Genomic DNA, 23,987 nt, shown 5'->3' on the forward strand with positions numbered 1-23,987 from the left:
CCCTCTGGTCACGAATGTGTCCGTTTCGATAGGGTCAGGTATAGTTTATCTGCACAGCATGTTACACAGGAGATTTTTCCACACCCATAATCATCTAATGCATGTTCTTCCTAATAGTACAGGAACTGTAGAACTTGGAGGGTTTCTTCAAGGCACTACAATTTTTTTTACATTTTTTAGGAGTGACCATGTAAAATTTGAGGTTATCTAAACTTTAAACTTGAGCCATATTACATCCATCCCATTCTCAGACAGGTTAGCCTGCCTTCCTATGCACACACATGCGTTTGCCCCATGAGCTGTCTCTGCCGTAGCCCTGCCAGCCAGTATACTGCACTCTGCTGCGTTCTCGGTGCCCTGGTCACTCACCAGCACAGTACATCCATCTTCTCTGGTCCTCCATCTTGTCTTTAACCTCTTCGGCCTTTTGTCCTATGCGTCACATAACCCAGCTCCTTTTAACTTTTCTTAAGATCGTCTGTATACCAACCCTTTAATTATTTTTATTGCTGTCCCTGGGCTGCCTTCATTTCTTCACCTCAGAATTCAAAACTTTGTTTTTGTTTTTGTTTTTTTACTTTGCTTTGTTATGGCGTGTTTTGACCTTTTTCTTCTAATCTTACCCATTGCCAGTCCTTTACCATGTTTCCTTTGAGGTGGCTCAATTTGTATCTTCCTGCTTTATTTTTTTAGTACCTCAGGACTATATGACTCATTCATTTCTTTTAAATGCTAGTCATTCAGCCTTCAGTACTAATATTACCCAACACTTATGGAGAGCTTGCTGTGCACAAGACACTGGTTAGCACTATACATGAAGTTACTCAGATCTCAAAACCATCCCATGAGGGAGGTTATGATTACATCTCCATTTTATGTGTCATGTAATTGGTATCAACAAATAGCAAATGATACGGATTTGGCCTTTTAACAAATTGTATTATTTTCTTAAGACAATAGGAGATACCTCTTTAGATCATCATTGAGTATATAATATGAAATGATACCAGGAGCTCACCTTTGCCACCTTTAGAAATATCAGCAGAACAAGGCTTCTCTCATCAGTGTCAGCCTGGGTAGAAGACAAATAGGAATAATTCTGGTCTCACTGAAAGGTTGTGGTTGACATAATTCCAGGCCAAGCCTCTGGCAGTTGAATTAGGGTACAAGCCCTGTTTAAGGGAATAAAGACTATACTCCTAAGGGTCACCCAGGAATATGAGCTTTTACGACTCTTGTAGACTGAAAAAATACAAACTCTATTTTGCATGGGAGGGGGGCAGGAGAGTCTTTAACCTAGGAAACACCATTAGTTCTTCAGAATATTTCCACTTCTAGTCGTGACATTTATATCAGTGATGAGTACTGCTGTGTTACAATCCTTTCACTTTGTTTTAAAAAAAAAAAACTCATATCACTAATTACCACTGCTTCCATTTACCAATATGTTTGCTCACTGATTTCTACCTAAATTCTGGAACTTTATTGAATTATAAATTTTTATTACATGCTAATATTTATTTAGGTGTATAAACAAAACCCAAACAACCTAATTTCTAGGATTCTTTTTCCAATTTTCCAACACCGCCCCATCCTCTTTATTTATAATGGGTTGATACATGTGTGAATGACCTTGGACAAATAATTTAACATCTGTGGACCTTAATTTTCTCAATTATTAGATAAGGGGTATTTGAACTGTATAACATCGAAGGTCCTTTGTATTTCTAACATTTTTGTGATTATTAGGTATATATATATATTTAGATAATGAACCTTTCACGGGGAAAAAAGAGCATAAATGTCAAATGGTGGAGATGATTTCCATTGCAGTGGATTATGTATTTAATGATGATAGTCACCCCATCATTAAGGTCCTGCCAGTGTTTTTTAAAGCATTGGGTCAGTGTTGCCAGGGCTTCTGGTCAGGTTCCACAGAACAGAAAAAACAACCGCAGAAGATGGCTACAGCCCCTCCTCCCTTTCTATTGTACTGTTTTAACAACTTCCTTTTAGATTGTTTACTCAGAGCCTCTAGACAGAGGGATAAATACTTTTATCATCTCATATTAAATGGAGATGCTAGAAGTGGACTCTTTGTTATGAAACAGTGGTTCAGATATAGTCCCAGGTTACCCAACTGTCAGACCCACTGCTGCTGTTTATATAAGGAGCCCAGGGAATTGATTAGCAGTTGGGCCTGGGAAGAGAATTAGGTTCTCCCACCGGCTTTATTAGAAGGTCTTTTCTGAGGCAAATGTAAAAAAATAAAAATAAAGCTTTCTGCCCACTTTGAACCTGACATTTTCTTGCCTTACTTTTCTTTCTATTTTTCCTTTAGCGTCTCAGTTCTGTAACTATTTAGAGCACTAATTTTTTTTTTTTCATCTCTAGCTTGTCTTACCTTAAACCAGAGGACTCCTTCCTGGTTGAATAGGCACAGACTAATGGGGAGGCAACAAACAAGTGATCTTTGCATAAAACTCATTTGGCCCAGTGTGCCTGGATTGCTCTATCCATTTAAAGGAAAAAAAAGAGTGGGGCATCTGGCTACCTTAGTTAGTAGAACATGCAACTCTTAATCTCTGGGTCCTGAGTTCAAGTCTCAAGTTGGGCATAGAGCTTACATTAAAAAAAAAAAAAAAGGTAAAAGATAAAAGGAAAAATGAGATAAAGGTAGAGTGAGAGTACTAGGGGTTAGGAGATTCATGTACCAGTAACAGCCTAGCATTAGGCCCCAGGTGAGACTCCACTGCTGTCATATCCCTGACCAGATTCTAATTTCTTGTTGAACTTACACCCCTCTTAGGGGTAAAATGAGCCTCCCTTATTTGTCTGCCCTGTGCTTACTTCAGAGAGGGGCCAGGGTAAACTCAGGAGACCTTGGGGGCTCTCCTGAGACTGAGGATCAGAGGTGGGTCAGACACACAGAGGAGGGAGGGCAGCCTACAACACACTGGTAGTACTGTCAGTTTTTGTTTCTATTTTTATTTGCCTTCCTTTCTGGCTTAAATTCATTCTAAAAGATCAGTCATGGTATGTGTGAGCCTAGCTAAAAACATTCTCTGTCCACTCCTCCCTAGAGAAGAGTGGTGGGGAGGGCTCCATAGTCAGCTTTGTTTGGGGAAGTAGAAGCTACAGGTCTCAAAGAGGAGGGAAGTGTGGAATTTATAGGCATTTCCTAAACTTTTGTGACCCTGGCTTTATTTCCCCCCACACAAATTTCCTATTAAAATTCCAGGGAACAGTACTGTTTGTTAATACTGTTGCAGCTGAGAAGTGGTAGACTGAAAGGTTTGCATTTGTCACATTAGAACTTTCAGTGTTTCTTCAGATCCTGGCAATGTGGGAATACCACATTGATTCTGGCTCCTCTGCTGTCTACTTGTTATCTTACTGACATTCACTTTGACACTTTGCTAGTCATCAAATACTGATTCAAAGTCTGCTAGGGAACAAATCAGCCACAGCCCTGCCCATGTGCAGCTTACAGCCTAACATGAAGCAATGGCAGACATCAGGTGTTTGTTCATTAAAAAAAAAAAAAAAAAAAGACCTTTCCCACAAAGAAGTACAAGTAGGAAAACTAGGGTACTAATAACAGAACCCTTTCAAATGCTAAGTGAGCACTTTACCATTTGAGCTTATCCCATTGAAAGCCTCAGTTTTCTCATCTGTGACATGACCATGCCTATTTCTTCAGGTTACTGTGAGGCTTAATGTGTATAAAGGTTTTAGCACCGTGTCCCCACACCATCACATAATTGGTTCATGGTAAATACTAGTTCCCTGCCCATCTGACACTGATCTAGCTATCTCTAAATTAAGAAAACTACAGAACCCAGATCTAAATCTGATGTACCTTAATAACTTTTCTTATCACTGGGCAGTGTTCCTTTAATTTTGAGTTCCTTTGTTGTGCACTATTTTGATCTGATACTTGCAATTCATTATGTCCGGACAGTAGAGAAATACAAGAGCCAGTGAGATATTTCCTTTCCCCTTTATTCTAGACAGGATTGTGTCAAACAAACAGCACCTCTGGCTAGGCCTCAGGACCCCAGCATGGACAGAATTACTGTTCAGTAAAAACTCCTGCCCCATTAAGCCGTTTTCAGACCAGACCAGACAGACCACAGCACTTAAGAGACTGCTTTTACTTACCCATTGATTCTACTTGCTTGTCTTGTTCCAGATGCACTTGCCCTACATTGTATGTCATTACCAGCTCCCTTTACTCTTTAACCAGAGGGCACAGAGCTGGAGGTTTAGAGTGTACTAAAGGTGCTAAAAGATTCTACCTTAGAAACTATAAAATGAGGGTCTTAAACATTTTAATTCTGGTTTTTTCTTCAGCAAGCAATGGTTACCAGGTTTTGTCAGTGACAAGCTATGTCCTAATGGCTCTACACATCCACATAGTATCCAGGTCACTTCAGCCCACAAATATTTTCTAGAAGTAGCCACTTGCCACTTACCAATGTTAAGTTTAAGCAGAAAATGGGTTAATTACCAAATGGCAGTTGCATGGCAGGAATGATGTGAAGGCCTCCTTTTTGCCATTTTCTGTTGCTCTAATTCACCTGTGTAGCCTTAGCCCTGCAGTAGAGATGTCTGCTTGTCTGGCGTCTCAGACTGTTTTGAGGTTGATTGGTGTTGGTTTTGGTTTTGGTTTTTGACTCCTAAAATTTGTTATGGCTTATTAAAAAGGAGTATGTCTAGTGGATGCCCTTCTGGATGTTGACTTCAAATAATGCCCTGACTCCCCTCTTTGTGGTTTCTGAATCCGTGAGATTAAGGTAATTTCCCAGCTCAGCCAAAACTAGGTTCTTAGTGAAATACAACAAGTATTTCTCATGTTTCACATTTGCTATATTCATGTCTGCTAAAGAAATGACATATAATATGTAGATTTAAGTTCTGTAAATAGCATGGAAAAAGATGGAAATTACTTTATTTCCACTTAATATGAACTACCTAGGACTTTAAAATTTCTAGTCTGTTGCTACAATGTGTTTCACTAATTCACCGTATGTAGCTAAGTGACCAGAATAAGGCTATATACATATTTATTCCAATAAATGGTTCTGTCAAAACAATGTCAAATCCATAATTTTAGGCCATTTTTTTCAAAATGCTTTGTTTGCATATCTCTTTAAAGTAAAAACTGAAATAAAGTAGCCTTAATTCCCTCCAGATATAAAGAAGTACCTAAATCAGAGTTGAGGAAACTGAGATGCTCATTATGTTCTTACCTGCGAATATGTAACAATGTCATTTTCCCTGGACTTTAGGGAAAAGAGTGCAAATTCGGAAAGCACCTCAAGCTGTTTCAGATGCAGTACCTGAGAGGAAACGGTCAACCCCCATGAATCCTGCAAATACGATTCGAAAGACACACAGCAGCAGCAGTGTTTCTCAGCGGCCATATAGGGACAGAGTGATTCACTTACTGGCACTGAAGGCCTATAAGAAACCTGAGCTGTTGGCTCGACTGCAGAAAGATGGTGTCAATCAAAAAGACAAGAACTCCCTCGGAGCAATTCTGCAACAGGTGAGACACATGGAGAGAGTTCCTTCCCTGTACCTTCTTGTTGAGAAGCTCATTTAAAAAGTCTTCTTATTGTTATTTGAGGTAGAGAAATTTCAGGATTATCTTGATCAATGGTGTATGAATTATAACTCTTGAATACTAAGTCATCTTGTTTTAAACAATTAAAAACTAATTGAACTGTAGGTATCTATAGTAGGTTTTATAAATTAGAGGGTACAGAATTGTTGAATTTTAAAAAAAATTAAGTTCAAGTCATTTTCTTCATTTGGATTAAACAAATTTTGCTCTGAAATTCCATAAAAAAAAGTAAGACGTTTTTGTTGTCTGTTTTTTGGTCTTGAATCACCTAAACTATTGCTGTAATATTGATTCATTTATGTAGGTGAGGTTGTATCAGTCTTTGGTTGGTATAAACTAGAATATTTTTACCTACTAGTTTTAAATGCGTCTTGCCCTGCATGCTCTTTCTTTACTCTGCCTTTTTCTACCACTGAGAATGCTGAGATCGTTCACTTGTCTTCATTAAGGGATATGAATGAGTATTAGCTTTGATTAATTACCTTAATATCACAAACTTAAGTGTAAAAGTAGATCATGAATTTTTTTTTTTTTTGAAGTCACTAATTTGTCAGACTATAACATCCTATACTTTTCATACTGATTTTTGGTCATAAATGTTGATTAGCATTCGAATCAAAAGATACTTTTCTCCAAAGCAGTAACATTTCCAAAGTTCTTAAATTTCACCATTAAAAAATACAGACTTACAGGTTTTCATTAATCCAAAAAATAACACCTTTAAGTCTTTTTTCACCTATTCCCTTACATTCAAGTCATGATACTAAAATGTTTTGAAAGAATAAAACCAAAATTTCCAGTTCTGGGTTAATCAATCTCCAACATCTTGGGCATTCTCAAGGATCTTAATTAAATTACTTGAGTACTTTTTGGAAAAACTTAATTTAAATCCATATGTCATATAACAGTTTTAAGAGCTCAGAAGACAGGATGAAAGAATGAATAAAGATGAGAATGCATGTGTTTTCTTTAAATTTTTTATTTGGGGATGGAGGGAGGTTCAGGTTACAAATCACAAAATACCTGGTGACTGAATCTACAGAAACGTAAATGATCTCCTAGGTTGGAGGATAAGATGATAAAATGATGGCAAAGGCATTTTTTTTTTTTTTTTTTTTTTTTGGCAAAGGCAATTTATTCACAAAGAGGCTACAACTGGTGTCAGTAGTTATGTGATTATGTATATGTATGTAGACAATAAAGATTTTTAAAAGTAGATGTGCTTAACTCAGCCGCAAATGGGACATAAGTATCATTAGTGTTGATCATTTGGCAGAATCTAGAGCATAGTCTCATCCTAACTGCAAGTTAGAATCTTCTGTAGAGCTATTTAAAAATGCCAGTGTGTGCACTCTTACCCAGACCCACTGACTATCCATTGGTCTGGGATACTCAGACTGAGCCATTGACTGAGATGAGAGGGATGGCAAAGGAACAAGTGTATGGAGGGGAATCAGGAATTCTGTTTGGAAGGTATCTCTTAGACATATCCAAATGGTGATAGATGTTCATTAGTTACATGTAAGGGTCTGGTGTTCGGAAGATAGTTGGAACTGGAGTTATAAATTGGGAGACAGCAGCGTATCAATTGGCTATTGAAAGCTTTAGAGCTGGGGCACCTGGCTGGCTCAGTTGGAGGAGCATTATGGCTCTTGATCTCAGGAGCTTGAATTTGAGCCCCACGTTGGGTATAGAGATTACTTAAATAAATAAGAGAAAAAGCCTAGGGCTGAAGGAAATATCTTAGGATATGATGACAATGAAGAAAACAGGGCAGATAATAGGTCCTAAGCATTCCAGCATATAGAGAAGAATGCACAGAAAAAGATAAGGAAAAAAAGAGGGAAGAGGAGGAAAGCAGAGCAAGGCCCCATTATGAAGCTTAGAGATGAGGCTGGGTGTTGTTGGTCTGTGTAGTCCTGAGGATAATAAGAAAACTAAGCATTGTTGGTATTTTTTCCACTTTGAGAAATCTGGTTGTGTCTCATCTTAATGTATTTGCAAATTTGAATCCTAAGCCTACCATTTTCTACTTTATTAAACAGCATTAACATTAGCTTAATGTTAAGCTGTAAGAAAAGCATAAACTACCATGATATATTTGATAGTACTTTATTTTAAAAAAGAAACAGAAACAAGTGAAGTTATTTAAAAAGACCATTCTGGTAGGAAATGATAGGAAGGATGCCTTTCTGCCAGACTTAAAAAAGGACTCTTGGTTTGACACCTGAACTCATACATTTGTATCGTTAATGGAATCTAGGCCTGGACACTCTAGGAATTGCAGTTACACGATAGAAAAAGATTACACTTAAGATTAAACTGGCTGAGTAATGACAGTAGTTTGGGGGTTGTTTTGCTGTATGTTCCCATTTGTTAGTTTTCGGGAATTTCAAGGACTTTGAATAAGTGGATCTTCAGGAGAACTGGCAACTACAAGAAGCAGCCTTAGCAAGCCAAGAAATGACAGACAAGGACATCAGAATTGATACTATTTATGGAGATAATTTCTGCTGATTACTGAAGGGAAAGTTTATAACCCAACATTTGGGCACTCTTTGGTTTCTACTTAATACAAATGACCAAGGATTTTTACTGTGATTCAAAAGTAATGGAGTTAAAGACCAGAAGTTAATAATGAAGTTGTTAAACCTAACTCTAAGACTAGAAAAACCTGATTTAAAAAAGTAAAAATAAATAAACCTCCCTCCACTCTTTGCCTAATGTAGGCTGTTGGAATAGAAATATGGCATGAAGTGGATGTTCAAGGAAAAAATACTTAGCTACTTATACAAAGTTTTAATTTCCCAAATGAAGTCAAACAGCATTTATTGAGATCTGGCATATGCAAAACTAGCAGTCCCTTTGGAAGCAATTGGTACAGTTATTTTCACTGTAAATGCAAAAATGTTGCCTGTTGTGGGTTAGAAAGGAGCAAAAAGATCTAATGCTGTGTTTTCACACCATGTACCAGGTAGCCAATCTGAATCCAAAGGACCTCTCATATACTTTAAAGGATTATGTTTTTAAAGAGCTTCAAAGAGACTGGCCTGGATACAATGAACTAGACAGACGGTCATTAGAGTCCGTGCTCTCAAGGTAAGTTTTTTTTTTTTTTAAATGGTGCAAATAAGTAATTATTTTAGTTGTTGTTATTGTAAGACATTAAGAAGGAAGAGAGAAGCAAAGGTAAACTTTTTATCATGAACATTTGAAGATTCTCTCCATAATTGGAACCTGTGTATCCTTTACAGAAAACTAAATCCATCTCAGAATGCTGCCAGCACCAGCCGTTCAGAATCTCCTGTATGTCCTAGTAGAGATACTGCATCTTCTCCTCAGGTATTCCTAAAATTATATAATCATAGCCCTGAAATGAACCTCAGAGGCCACCTACTTCAGGTGGTCTGATTTGTGCTCGAGAGAAGTGAGGCCCAGAGAAGCAGCATAGCTTGCCTACCCAAAGTCGCATGGCTAGTTAGTTCATGGCAGATCTCCGTCTAGAATTCAGGTCCCAGCTCACAGCCCAGACCTCTTTTTCCTTACACAAGCACTGTTTGACAAAGTGCTTAATATCTACTTTGCTTTTCTATATTTAAAGTTTACATTGTATTATAAGATTATCTCCTTTTCTATTAGGTCACTAACTAGAAGATTTACCTAGTCCCATATCCTGTCTCAGATTATACAGAAAATAGAAGATATTTAATACTATCTGAAACATGTTCAAGAAAACTATTTTGGGGGGAAAATGTTTTTAAAACAAGCAAATAAAAAAAAAAAATCTTTCATACGGGTCTCCTTAACGTACTTTTTTCAGTTAGATCCCAGTCAGAGTACTCCATTTAGACCTCAGCTCTTTCCAGCTTAAAGTTTCCCCCAAGTGATTCCTTGGTTCCCTGGTTCGGGGACTGACAATGAGACAGACCTATCTACTCCAGTGCTATTGATCAAGTGCTCCTCTCTCTGGACCCTCCTCCCAGAGATTAGGAGATTGAAAACATGTGTGAGAACAGTAAGCATGCTGTGGGCAAAAGGCTATTGATACATTGAAAACTGTTAGAAACCTATTGTGAGCAGAGGAAGAACAAAATAAAAGCAATTATGTCCTTGTGTGTACATTGTCTATAGAAGCCTCACTTTTAATGCCAGCTACCATGAAGTTATTTGTACTCTGATATAATTATGTAATGGCTGCCAAATCGATGATACTAAATTGAAAACAGAATAAATTAATGGGATGATTAACTATTATTTTCTTTCAGCTGAAGTTTAGGCCACATCTTTACATTGGATATATGATTTGTACTTTTCAACTATCTGAATTTTCTTTTCAATTTAAATATTGTTGTTGCTGGATTGGGCTAGCACCAGCATAATTTTTTTTTTAATTTTTGAAATTAATTCCATATCATTTTAGTGGACTAGTCATTAAGACTTAAACTTTCCAATCCTTTGAAGAGATATACTTACAAGGGAAGAAACTGAATAGCATTGCATCAACGATGGAGATACTTAGAGAAATTCCTTTGAAAGTGCTGGCTGTTCCCATTTGAAGACAAGTGAAATAATAATAACAGCCAAAATATTTATAACTGGAGCATCTTAACACATTAGAGGAGATTAAATAAGTGTAAGCTTTTATTGCCCTTTGCCTCCCCTTAGTTCTGACAGCGTGAAATGGTACAAACTGCTTTCTCCGCTTTCTCAATATAACTAGGTCAGCTCTGGCTCACAGAGGAAGGAGGTTACCTCTATTTAATACTCTCTGAAGTGGTATAGTCCACATAGATTGGCATAGTCTCTCGAAGAACTTAAGAGTGCAGCTCTATGATCAGAAAGTATAAGTACTCCAAGAAACATATTTGCCAGATTCTGTTTTTTTATGTTAGACGTGAAAATTTATTTCCCTTTTGTTTCTGTGGATTGTCTGTTCCTGCTTGAGCTTGCAGAATGGTTTAACACAATGCCGATGATAAACTTAAGAATGAATAAAATTGTTCCGTTGTTCATGTGGTAACTGGTGATGCATGTGTTGAGTTGTCATACAAACTGGCTCATTTTTTTTCTGCTTCCCTCCCCCTACAGAAACGGCTTTTAGATTCAGATTTCATTGATCCTTTAATGAATAAAAAAGCTCGAATATCTCACCTGACAAACAGAGTGCCGCCAACATTAAACGGCCATTTGAATCCCACCAGTGAGAAATCTGCTGCGGGCCTCCTGCCGCCCCCTGCAGCCGCTGCCATCCCTACCCCTCCACCGCTGCCTCCAACCCACCTGCCTGTCTCTAATCCTCCTCAGACTGTAAACTCTAACTCCAATTCCCCTAGCACTCCAGAAGGCCGGGGGACTCAAGACCTACCTGTTGACAGTTTTAGTCAAAACAGTAGTATCTATGAGGACCAGCAAGACAAATATACCTCTAGGACTTCTCTGGAAACCTTACCCCCTGGTTCAGTTCTACTACAGTGTCCAAAGCCTATGGAAGAAAACCATTCAATGTCTCACAAAAAGTCCAAAAAGAAGTCTAAAAAACACAAGGAAAAGGACCAAATTAAAAAGCATGACATTGAGATGACAGAAGAAAAGGAAGAGGACCTTAAAAGAGAAGAGGAAATTGCCAAGTTGAACAACTCCAGTCCAGATTCCAATGAAGGTTTGTTTTACACTTGTAAAGCCAACTGCTTGTGTTCAGTGAATGGGCAGTGCAGACTAATGATTGTGAGAGATTATGCTGTTTATAACTAGTATTGCTTTCTTATCAAATGACCTTCTGTTATTAATCTTAGTGTTGTGCTTTTGAGATTTTTTTCTTGAATTTAACAGCGGTGGATTTCTGTCTCTTTTTAGCAAACTATTAAACAGTTTCTATATTTAAGAATAAGGCGATAACATTTGAAAATGACTTTATTATCCTCTAGAGACCCTCTTCTAGAAGGTAGGCTATGTTGCTTTTTTCCCTGTCAGGGTACTGCACAACCTCAACATGACCTATTATATGCCAGTCTTGAACTAATTTAACCAGACATGCAATTAGTGATAAAAATAATTCTTTTCCTTCTTTGCCAAAGAAACAGGGTCACCCCTGCCTTAATTAATATTAACACAGGGGAAATGTCAAATTCTTTATAAAAACAGGCAAGGTAAGATTGCGTATGCAGATCCATCACATCATCTTTATTCAGAGCGAAAGCAGTTTTTCTTATGTAAGGCTGTTGGCAATTTGCTAGATAGAACTTAAATTCCTTTTTAATTTTAAGAACACTGTTCTAGTAAACTAGTATTAATTGTTACTAGTAAAATTTAACCATTTCAGGCTTTTGGAAACTTTAAAAGCCAGATAGCTAGAGATGCAAAGAAGCTTGTAACAATGCTTAATTTCTAAAGGAAAGCTAATCAGAAAGACCACTTACCTGAGGTGTAATGATTTTTGACACTTAGTGACAAAATTTTATTTTTTTTATTTAAAAGTTGTCCTCTAAAACTTAATATCCCCCTGCCAGCACATCAGAGATTCAAGCCCATCAGTTAGCGTTGTTGCCAGTTTTAAACCCAGCTGAACTAAAGCAAAATTCTCTAGGAAAATGCAACTTTAGAAAAGTTACTTTAATGAAAAAAGTTTAAGGAGTGTTACATTTCTGTAATTTTCCCATAATACTAGAAGTCTGCAATCCTTAGATTTAACTGACCATTTTTACCACATGAGAGAAACTTTGCAGAATAGTATGATGCAGCGTCTTCATTGACCTGGATTGAGTATACTGCACATTAAAGCTTATCTGTTGAAATATTTAGATCAGTAGGATACTGTATAGTGGCCCAAAAGGTAGCTGTAAGCTTTTACCCTCAAATACTATCATACTCGAATTTGCCAGGTCAGGAAAAGGCAAGAGGTAATAAAACTTTGTGTTCAGAGTTGGCAAGCCGTGTTCCTGGTTATATTCACACTTTCTACCCTGAGGTGGTGATTCTGAGTCAGCCTGGTGCTGGGAGGACTGGATCCCATAAGTTGAGACCTACAGTAGAGTTTGAGTGAGACCTATTCTCTGAATCTGTTCCTGAGAATGTAGTACTTCTCAAAGCCAATTGAGATTATCACAAAATACTGAGGATGGATCCAGACCCACATCCCCTGAATCTGTTGAAATTTATCTGATGTCTGTGACAAAGAGGAAGCCAGGTGACATACACTTAATGCCTTTTCCTTTAAGACTCAGGCTGTCATAAAAACACAGACTCAGGCTTTAGTTGCATATACACGTGCGCACACACATGTGACTATGAACAATAAGCCCACAGTCTGCATAATTTATTTAGTATTTAGTTTAAAATATTAAACCAAGAAATGACTAAATTTTCACTTTTGTTTACATTGAACATGTATGTTTTGCCAGCAGGCAGGGTTAGGATTTGAGTTATTAATTCTACCATGAAAGATAAAAAATTACCCTATAAAAGTCTAAATATACCCTCAGGAAATGGAGCATTCCCACAAACAGACTACTGACTGAGGGATTTTACACACTTTCAGAGCATAGCTCTGAATGACTGGCAGTCTACTTATTTGTCTATTTATTTATTTTGTCCTCTTAAAAACAAATCCATAGTATTATGAGATGTAGAGATGAGAGGAGTGTAAATCGGGATTCAGTAATGACTTATTTTAAATTACTTTCAACTGATAGGGGAAGACTTGCTCACTGCTTCCCCTGTCTGCATACAAAAAGGGTAGCAATGAAATACAGTGACCAGAGCAGACTGCTACCTGACTTCATTGTCTCATCTGCCTTGTTTGAATCCTATGAAAAGTAGATGTTGATGTAAAATTTGTATCTTCCATTGTCTGGCTGCATCTGCCACCACAATCTTTGAATTGCTGGGCAGATGCCACAACTGTTATGGAAAGAATAGAAGATTGACCTTGGGTTAAGATGGAATTCCTTTATTGTGCAGACACTGCAGTAGCCAGGGCGCTTTCAATGCCTGGCGTCAGTTCTGCTGGCCCTGGTCATAGGGCCTCTATTGTTCGTGTTCAATTGTATTCCTTGCTCACTGTTGCTTATTGAGATGGAAGAATAGAATTTGAGGAAGAGTGTTCCAGATGTTTCTGATCTATTTTAGAATTATAGGCATTTTATAACCATACTGTTTGGTGAAAGCTTGAATTTTTTTTCGTTGTAGGAGTTAAAGAGGGTTGCACTGCCTCCACGGAGCCTTCTTCAACAATTGAACTCCCAGATTATTTGATGTAAGTTCAGATGTCTGCCAATGGGAGAGAACTGTTTAATTTTAGAAAGTTTGCAAATTCTTTTCCCATAATTTGCAAATCAGAAAAGAGGTTCCAGAAATAGAGTCCTGGAGCCACCCCTGCACTTGAAAGGCTGCCATTAAGTCTGCTCGTCCCAAATCCACCCCTGTCTGCCTGAGCAGGTTGCGCCTCCCCCTGCTCTGAGCTCTGCTCTATGGCCTTTAAGTACAGAGAAGCCTGTCCTTTGTTCTGGGGCCAGGCCAGGCATTTGATTATGGAAGATTTCAGGGATCTGACTCTTCAAAGCTGACAGTCTATCAATGCACATTCACTTGTTCCCCCCAAAGAGAGAGTTTATTACTGATAAAGAGCTTAAACCTCCACAGTTCATACAAAGTGGAGATAGATGGATTTTCATTTCAATAAAGCTCTGCCATCGAATTAATTTTAAGAGTAGAGAATAGTAAAATTTGATCATTCCACTTCAGTACTGGTTATAATGTTTGTCCTGTTATGGCAACAAGTTGCTAAATGCTGAGCTGGGGACATTTTTGTAACTGGTTATCACAGAAATTATAACTTGTACACATAATTCTAGCTTTTTCATAGACTCAAAGGCTTCTGGAAGAAGAAATAATTAAGTTGCAAGAGCCTGGAAAAATGGAGATTGGAAGAGCAAACAGATTTGGCTGTAGATAGCTTTGAAAATGAACAAATGGGCAAAATAATTTGAATGTAGATTGGAAAATGAACTCTGAGCTGTATGAACACTTTTTCTCTCAGTAGCATCTCATAGTGGACAAAGTTAAACTATGCCGTTTAGCCCTCCATGTACCATGAAATATTCATTTCTAGAGTAGAGAACATTTTATACTGAAAATGTGTTACTTTTGCTTAACAGTAGTGCAAAAGCTATACTTAATGGGGAATGATACAGCATGAAACCATAATGCTGGTTATCATCTCTTAACTAAAAAGAACCCAAGAAACCATGCTGAGTACTCTCTCATCTGAGGTGGTATGGTTTTAGAGTTCTGGGAGGGAGCTTTGGAAAGCAGCCGCCACTGAATTGGCCCAGGAAGGGTTGGTTGGGGGACAGCTCGTGGCTCCACCGATGAGGGGTCCCACTTCTCCTTAAAAGTCTTATGAAAGTTGGTCCCCTCCAAATGACAGCTGCAGTACTGTGCTCTCATTCTCTTATGATGGATTTTAATTCCCCCTTTTTTTGTAATGGTGATATAGATTGATTATATGTGACAAAATCACAGGGGGAGACTAAAAAATAATTCTAATCTTTTCCCTATGGATTTAGGATGTTGCTGTGTTTTGTCAGCTTAACCAGTTAGTTCTATATTAAAAACTTGTTTTTAACTCCCTAATCTTAAGGATGGTTGCTGCATCTGCTTCAGCGTGTTTTGATGTTTGTCATGTTTCTGGCTGTTAAAAATCATGAAAGTACGTAACCTCTGTGATTGTTTGCTCAATTTATTTTATCCTGAAACTGATATAAAAACAGCAAATTTTCTTAAAATGGTGAGAAACCATGAATTAAAAAAAACACCGAAATTACAGAACTTAAACTTTCGGTTGTTTCGTAAGAAAACTAAAAAGGACATGACAATAAAACCTTAATGATCAGCCTCTGAATAATTTATACTTAAACTACAATATTCCTAATTTTTATATAATAAGAATACTTCTGTTACTTGTGTTTGTGAAATAGCCAAACCCTTTAAAAGTTTATTCCATCACTGCATAGGAACCAACTAGAGAACCGTAACAGTTTTTGTTAAAAACAGTGAAATGCTTTTCGTTAAAATGCCAGTATAACCAAATAATCTTCTATAATAGCAACACAGCTGTTGGCTAGTTTGGGATTTTTCCCTAAGGAAATTAAATATAATAATGAGGGTATAGACTTGGGTCTGATTTTGAGAAAGCAAGATATTTTATAAAGCAAATTAAGCCTAGTTTCACAAGCACTTTAGCCATTTTGCTTACATACACTTATCCCCAGGAACCTCTTTTCCTGCCCTGGGCTTCCTCTGGTGTGCAGTCAGGACAGCCCTGTCTAGGAGAGGACAGCTTGCTGCTTGGCTGGCCACGTTCCTTTTATAGCAAAGATACCAGCAGGACGCTTTAAATCAGCATACTACTGCTGTCTCAATTACACTTAGAAAAATAAACCTCCACAGTGTCTAACTCAGCATGAATAAAAATATTAATGGGGACATTAAGGTTGCTCAGTTGCATCACTTTTCTCACATTTCCAACCAGACATTTTGCTGTCTAAAACCATTTTTGTAGAGGACTGAACTCCAAGGTTTTCCCACAGTCAAGAATATATGTGCATGCCTGGGGCATGCTGAACCACCTGATACCTGCCTGAAAATTGCTTTCAAATCTCAATTTTTAATCTCAAAAAGTCCAGGAAATTTTGCATTCTGTAATAGGAACACAGAGTACAGAGACCCAGGCCAGACTCTGGTGTGATTCCACTTCCCAGAACCACAAATAATATTAACTTTGTCTTAATAATAAAATGCAGTTTTAATTTGCTTACTGCTGAATAAACTGACACTGGGAAAATGGCCTTCACTCACCAGTTTCGTAGAGTTATTCACAACCTGAAGTAAAACAGGTTTATGACATTTTTATTAAAGTAAATTAGAATAATAGTAGACACTGATGTTCAGTTACAGACTATGATACTTAAGTGTTGAAAAAGAACTAGAGAAATATGCTCTTTTTTCTTTCTTTTTCTAGTCTCTCATTTCAAAAGAGACAATTACTCTTTTGTATTTTATACATTTGCCTAGTCAAACGTGGGAGGAAAGAAGTAGAGGGAATAAGCCGGAGGCACCTTGCTGGCAGCAGGTGTAAACGGTCAAAAGGCAGACTTCCTCATATAAAGCAGCAGATCTAGAGAGAGCTTTGACTTCAGCATTTAGTGACTATGTGACACTCTCTGGTTTCATGTCACTCACCAACTCCTGTTTCCATGTGACGCAAAACAGATGGGTTGGCCTCTGCCGCTAGTGTAGTAGTGAATTATTTTGGATAGAGAAAGGCTTAGAAAGCCAAATCTATGTAAGTGTTGTTTTCTGTTGTTTTCTAGTCACACTTCAGTTCCACTGCCAGCATGTCTTTTTCACATTGACTTTCCTTCACTGACGGTCTTAAGCTCTCCTGTGGGTTAATTTCACCTGGAGGTTGTCTGAAGGAGTGACATGGCACCAAACAGTGACAGACCAGCATTCAATGTAGGGAAACATGCTTGGATGCAGTTTCTAAGTATTGGGTTTAAATGTAAGATGTGAATGATGTGGACTATAGTCTCTCTTCATTTATCTCCTTTATTTTTTTAGAAAATATATTGCTATTGTCTCCTATGAGCAACGCCAAAATTACAAGGATGACTTCAATGCTGAGTATGATGAGTACAGGGCCTTGCATGCCAGGATGGAGACTGTAGCTAGAAGATTTATCAAACTAGATGCACAACGAAAGCGGCTTTCTCCAGGCTCAAAAGAGTATCAGGTAAACATGTTTGCTCCTAGATAGGCTGACTTCCATATCTTACCGTATTGGTTCTCTCCTGGCCCTTCCCCAGGCACCCTATTGGCCTTCAGAGCATGTCTTCCGGCAAACCAGCCTCTCTGCAGCTTTTGGTCTTCATTTAAAATTAGCTAGAAAACTAAATAAGTTAATACAGTGAACTGTATTTCTGTCAGTGGAAAAAAGTAACTTTTTAAACAACATAGTATGTATAAAATATATAACATGCTTTATATTTACTATATAACATAATAAAGTATCGAGAAAAAAAAGCAAACACAACTAAATAGGAAAAAAGTTGGATTTGGGATTTACTGAAACATTTGATTGCACTGCCAACTCAGGCTATAGCTGCTAGAGCTGGTGCTGTTCCCCAAATTGTTATATTAAGTACATTAAAAAAAAAAAAAAACCTCAATCTAGCATATAATAGGGAAGATAGAGATATAGAATATAAACAGGGTTTAATACCACAGAGATTTGGGGTTTAAATGAAGAAAAGTTTGGTATTTCCAGCTCTTCCAGAGTCTGACATATGTTAACACATACTAATCTGTTTTCACTTTCAAACTTTAAGTAGCAGTATTACCACAACTGACAAACCAGTAGAAACCAGACAGACCCATGTACTCGTTGTTCTCATAGTTAATAAGCAAAAGGATTAATACAAATGAATGTTCCCCTCCTTGTGTAAGCCACATAACTTGTTGCACTTCACAACCATAGATGGTGCCTTCACTCTGGCCTCCCACTGTTGTTCTGACAGGAATCTACATGAGAGAATGAATGGGTTTCCCACAATGGGGAAAACAGACTGCTTAGAGTTATAGAAGACTTTGTCAGAGGAATTAGTATTTGAAGGTGCAGGAGGTCTTATATGGTGGTTTGGGGTTTATTTTTTTATGTATAGTTATTTACCAGTATACTATGATTATATTTAAACTAAAATATAATTCCAAGGACTACTTAGTGGTTGGGAGGAGGCTCCAGAACTATACTGGGTTTGATTCCCAGCTGCACCATTTAATATTTGTGTGACTTTGAGCAAGTTATCTAACCTTAATCAAAATCCCCATCCATAAAATAAGGAGATTATAAAGTTGTGCAGAACAGATGTCAGCATTTGATAACTGCTTAAATCCATACTATGTAAGGTCACATTAGTATTAACCAGGTTCTCCTAATAGCTACCTAATATTCCTCCCTAGAGGCGATCAATAGTACTTGTTTCCAGTGTATTCTTCAGAGGTCTGTGTATGTGTTTGTAAGATATATATATACACAAGATTCACATGTGGGCCATATGTAGTTAATTTAGGATGTCATCAATCACAATATGTACCATTGTCTTATGTTCCAGTAAGTTAAACTGTGATACGTTACTTATCTGATCTCATTAAAATGAAATGTGCATCTTAGAAGTAATGAAGTTCTTAGAATATGTCATTCTGTTTCTAAATAAATAATATCAAACTGTATTAATCATTCTGCACTTTGCTTTTTTCACTAAACAATATAATGCACCGTAGGGAATTTTATATAAGTGCGGGAAGCACTTTTTAATGACCTCTTAGTATTCCTCTGTATGGATTAACAGACATTTAGATTCTGTTTACTGTATTTTGCTTTACAAACAGTACTGCAGCAAGTAACCTTGTACACACAGCATTTCACTCAGGCACAAGCACATTTGAAAGAGAAGTATAAATGCTGAGTCAGTTCTGCATTTGCTATTTTGATAGCAGTTGCCAAATTGCCTTCTTTAAAGATTGTACCAATTTAAATTCCCATCATCAGTATTTCCCACACCCTTGCTGAATGTGTTAGCTGTATATATTCCCAAAAATAAAAAGTTCCCTTCTGATTTTAATTTTTAATTTTGTAGAATGTTCACGAAGAAGTCTTACAAGAATATCAGAAGATCAAGCAGGTAGGAATTATCACTGTGGGTTTCCTGACCCCATAGTTGGGAAGTATTACAAATTCTGCAACCTAATTCCTCCCTTTTTTTTTTCCTCTACAGTCCAGTCCCAATTATCATGAAGAAAAATATAGATGCGAGTATCTTCATAACAAGCTGGCTCACATCAAAAGACTAATAGGTGAATTTGACCAACAACAAGCAGAGTCATGGCACTAGATCTCTGCTTGGACCGGAAGATGTGAATAAACTTAAGCTTATTTATTTAAAATTCCAAATGAGTTGCTCTAAGATTCTAAAAAAAATGAAACTTTGCTTGTTGAAAGTTTCAGTATTAGTAAACTTGAGTTATTTACTTTTTTTTTTCCCACTTTACTTTGCTTCCCTGCATTTTTGAAGCTGCTTTTTCTGGTCCTTCTCTCCCCACCCTCACCCTACCCCCCAAGACTTATGTTTGTCAATAGAAATTTTTTTTTTTTTTTAGATATTGGGGATCCAGTGTCTATACTTTAAATCAGTTCTTTTCCTTAAAAACTTATGTTTGTCATTAGAAATGATTTTTTTAAGATATTGGGGATCCAATGTCCATACTTCAAAGTTATGTGTGTTTAAAAAACAAGTCATGTGCAAAGTGAAATGCTTTTGGATAAACATAAGCCTATTTTCTGACCTTTCTTAATGCAAACTCTTTGCCTTAAATGGTAGAATATTTAGAAATTTGCACAAAATACAAAAAAAAATTTAAACATTGTTTTGGAGGGTTAAGAAACAGAAAGGTGTACATGTGTGTGCATAGATATGCACCCACAGATGTACATACAGGCTGACTTGATCTAGACAGTAAATCCGCCCTGCAAGTTAACCCCCCATTGCAATGGTTGCCTTAAGGTGTTTGCTAGTTGTGTACATAGTGTGGTTAATCATTAGCTACACTGCTTCCCACTTGGTTAGAGCAATGGGAAGCATACTGTGGCCTACCAGCGTCTGAAAGCGTGTGCTCGACCTGTATGTGTGCGGAGGTGGTGTGGATGTGAGCGTGCATGGAGGAAAAAAGCTGCTACTCTCAGTAGGCCAAACGCTCAGGTTAAACAACTGACGAGTGTTACTGTAGGGGTTTTGTTTTGTTTTGTTTTCCTGTCAAATTGCTACTTCTATTGTAGAAGACAAAAGCATTTCCATTTCAACAGTTTGTCAGCTTTATTAATGTTGGGCAAAATCAATATGTTATGAAAATGAAACATCTATAGTTTTGGGGCAAAATTATAAAAATTAAACATGTAGGTAACCTATTTATATACTGCTATAAAGTATTTTTTGAAGAGAGATATGCAAAGAAGCTATTACCTACATGAAATGTATATTTAAAGATTTTTTTTTTCATCCTGGGAGCCAGGAATATAAAAAAAAAAAGAGAGAGCGGATATATTTAACCATAACATACTGTGATTCATCAAACAGCACAAACTTTCATTTCATGGAGTTTATCTGTTGACGTTGATTTAAACTATCATTTGTTTATCATGTGGGAACATAAGTTATGTGGTCAAAAATATAAGGATTTTGAACTAATGTTGATTCAAGTTGTGTTGTCTTATCGTATTGTCTTTTCAAAGTGCTGCCAGTTGAAAAGGGAAGCATTATGTTTACAAATCTGTTTTGAAATGTTTGCCAAAATTTTGGTAGTATCTTTAATAAAGATGTTTGTCTCCAGCATCCAAAAAATAAATAAATAAATAAATAACTTTGTTGTGTATCAGTGTAAACCAGAAAATGTTGGTATCTAGAAAACCTGAGAGAGCATATAGATGAACTGTTCTCTTTGCAGTTATCCTAAAGCATTAACTGGAAGTGTAGAGACTATAGAAGAGTATACAAAAGTAAACAGACTGTGCAAAGACTGATAAAAGACCATGTGCACTATAACTCTATAACATCACTACAGAAATGAGATTTCTATATAGCATGGACCTCTTAAGGAATTGGTTTCTTTTCACACTGAGATCCCTGGTGCTCTTCCTTTTACCTCAGAATGGGTACAATCATTACTAAATGTTCATTGATTTCAAATTTTGAGTTGTAAAAAAGTAAGGAAACTTAATTGGGGATAACTTTGTTCCACATGTTATGGTGGAGGCTCCTGAGGGATTTGTCTGTAGGTAATGACCTCACTGGTGTCGTTTCTTGGACATCTTGGCCTTTTAATCAAAGATTTCTGCTGCTATTTGCTATGAGCAGTGTTTCTCAAAAGCAAGGTGCTTAGACCATTTGCATCACCCAAATTAGAATCTCTGGGTATAGGGCCCAGGTATCCACACTTTTGTAAATATCCTCCAGGTGACTTTTGCAAGTGAAGGCATGAGAACCATTGGCTTAGGTAAGGTGTTAAATCTTTGGGTTTTGAGATATCAAAGTCTTGAAGTTGAACTATTGGCTTTTTTTTTTTTTTTTAACCCCATCCCTGTCAGCAGGTACAAATCACTCTTCCCCTCTACAAGATTGTCAGGCACCCTCTCAACTCTTTCACTGCCAACTCTTATTTCAGAACTTGTTTAGGAACAAGCCTTCTAGTTGGTCCTTAGTCCTTGGAGCTCCCACCAACATACATCAGCACATCTTCTGGTTTACAAATTGGGTAATAATGGAAGCTGGAGATATGTTATGAAAATCCAGCACTGCACATTCATAGACTTGACAACCTACCTATAAAAGCCTTAATTTAGATATCTGATGTGCACATTGGGAAGATCCTTGCAAGATCTGTATCAGTTGCAAATCTGAGTTATGAATCACTCAATCTGCTATTACCTGAGGCTGCATCTCTTTGAAGATGAGCATGAGCCTGTTAAAATCCTTAAAATCTCCCTTTACCTAGTACGGCAAAACTTTTACTCGCAACTGCTGCAGGAATGAGTGGCCACTTAGTGGCCAGTTACTCTGGTAGAAGAATTTCTTTAGTCATTTTGAGACCCAGTAAGTATAAAACAGCATTATCAAGGTGAGAGAATGCATTGTTTATCACATTTCATCTAAAATATTTGAAGCACTTTTGGAAATTTTTACCAACAGCAGATTAACTCCAGACTGAATGAGCAGCCTATTTAATACAAACCAAAAGGAACATTGACTAGATGTGATTTTGTTTTTTTAAGTAGGGATTCTGTTTCCTATCTTGTCATGTATTTCCCTTGGAATACTTGAGAGGGGGTAACGTCCAACTCTAGTGATGGAGGTTCAGTGCTTGCTCTCACAAAAATAATTGGTGTGATCAATTTATGTCATTGCTCCATGCACACCGATCATTTAAAAATTCAGTATTAACTTTCCTTTCATCTCTAATTGATCTTCTAAACCTTATAGGAGTTTTCTTTTTCCTTAAGTATTTCACATTATGTAAAACAAATGCATACTTGGATGTTGGAAGCAAGACGCTGAAATGAGGATTAGACACAAGTGGTCCATTAGTTCCAGCACTCTCCTTGGTTGCCTTATCCCTTCCATTAGTGCATTCTTTGCTTCTGGAACTTGGCTGAAACCCTTCAACCAGTCCATGGTGTTTCTGGCAGTGTGAGTGTTGAGTCCTGTATGCTTGGTATATGCCCTTACTACTTTTGAAGTTCATACGGTTTATTTCTTGCCTGAGTATTACTAAATCCTTTTCTTATGTATACCAGATGGGGGGAAAATTATAGCCAGCATTATGAGGAACCTTTTGTAAAAGGATATTAACTGACACTACTAAATGAAGGCAACAGAAGATGTTATCATTGTTCTTTGTAATCTGAAACTAAACAAGGCTGGGAGGCTCATTTCAAAATATTTTGAAGTGGAGTGTGTGTGTGTATACACACACACTTGTTTCTCAGTTGTTACACCCAAACCATGTTAGGACTCTCAAAGGTAAAATGTCACAGGGACTTTTCAGTTGTTACAAAGCTCAGCAGCTGTGGTGGTCCCTTTTGTTCTACACCAATTTCAGTTCAATAAAAATGTTAACTTTGCAATTCTGGTAATTGTTTTTCCTTTGTCTCATTTCAAGGCTCTTAAATTTATCTTTAAAAAAAAAAAAAACCCATAACAAAGTGCTCTCTGATGCTCTACTGTAAATGATCCTCCTAGAACAGAGATACTTCTTGTTGGTGACTCTAGGAATCTGGGGCCAGGTATCTGCTCCAGGATCCTGCCTGTTGTTTTTTGTTCTTTGTTTTTTGTTTTTTGTTTTTTGTTTTTTGTTTTGTGTGTGTGTGTGTGTGTGTTTTAAGATTTTATTTATTTATTCATGAGAGACATACACACAGAGGCACAGACACAGGCAGAGGGAGAAGCAGGCTCCATTCCACGCAGGGAGCCTGACGTGAGACTCAATCCTGGGTCTCCAGGACCACACCCTGGGCTGAAGGCGGTGCTAAACCACTGAGCCACCTGGGCTGCTCAATCCTGCCTGTTTTCTAAGTGTATCGCATGCCCTCCAGAGGTGATATCTACTCAAACAATAATCATAGTTACATTTAATAAGAGTTTCCTGTGGCTTACACACTTTATGTATACATTGTCCCATTACTCTTCCCTACAACCCTGTTCTCCCCATTTTATAGTTGAGTGAACTGAGGCTTAGAGAGTTAAGGGGC

The 23,987-nt window shown here is 37.4% G+C and overlaps 1 protein-coding gene across 1 annotated transcript in view; it reads left to right on the forward strand.

The window, feature by feature from the left end:
* The window catches only part of ELL2 (elongation factor for RNA polymerase II 2), a 72,066-nt gene extending 48,703 nt beyond the window's left edge, over nt 1-23,363 (forward strand). The window contains exons 5-12 of the mRNA XM_025992877.2: nt 5,295-5,554; nt 8,607-8,731; nt 8,887-8,974; nt 10,721-11,291; nt 13,817-13,883; nt 17,252-17,423; nt 19,327-19,371; nt 19,465-23,363. Of these exons, the coding sequence (XP_025848662.1) occupies nt 5,295-5,554; nt 8,607-8,731; nt 8,887-8,974; nt 10,721-11,291; nt 13,817-13,883; nt 17,252-17,423; nt 19,327-19,371; nt 19,465-19,581 (1,445 nt within the window). The 3' untranslated portion in view covers nt 19,582-23,363. The remainder of the gene's footprint in view (nt 1-5,294; nt 5,555-8,606; nt 8,732-8,886; nt 8,975-10,720; nt 11,292-13,816; nt 13,884-17,251; nt 17,424-19,326; nt 19,372-19,464) is intronic.
* The last annotated feature ends 624 nt before the right edge of the window (nt 23,364-23,987 follow it).

Source organism: Vulpes vulpes, chromosome 14 (genome assembly GCF_048418805.1).
Source record: "Vulpes vulpes isolate BD-2025 chromosome 14, VulVul3, whole genome shotgun sequence".
Taxonomy (NCBI): domain Eukaryota; kingdom Metazoa; phylum Chordata; class Mammalia; order Carnivora; family Canidae; genus Vulpes; species Vulpes vulpes.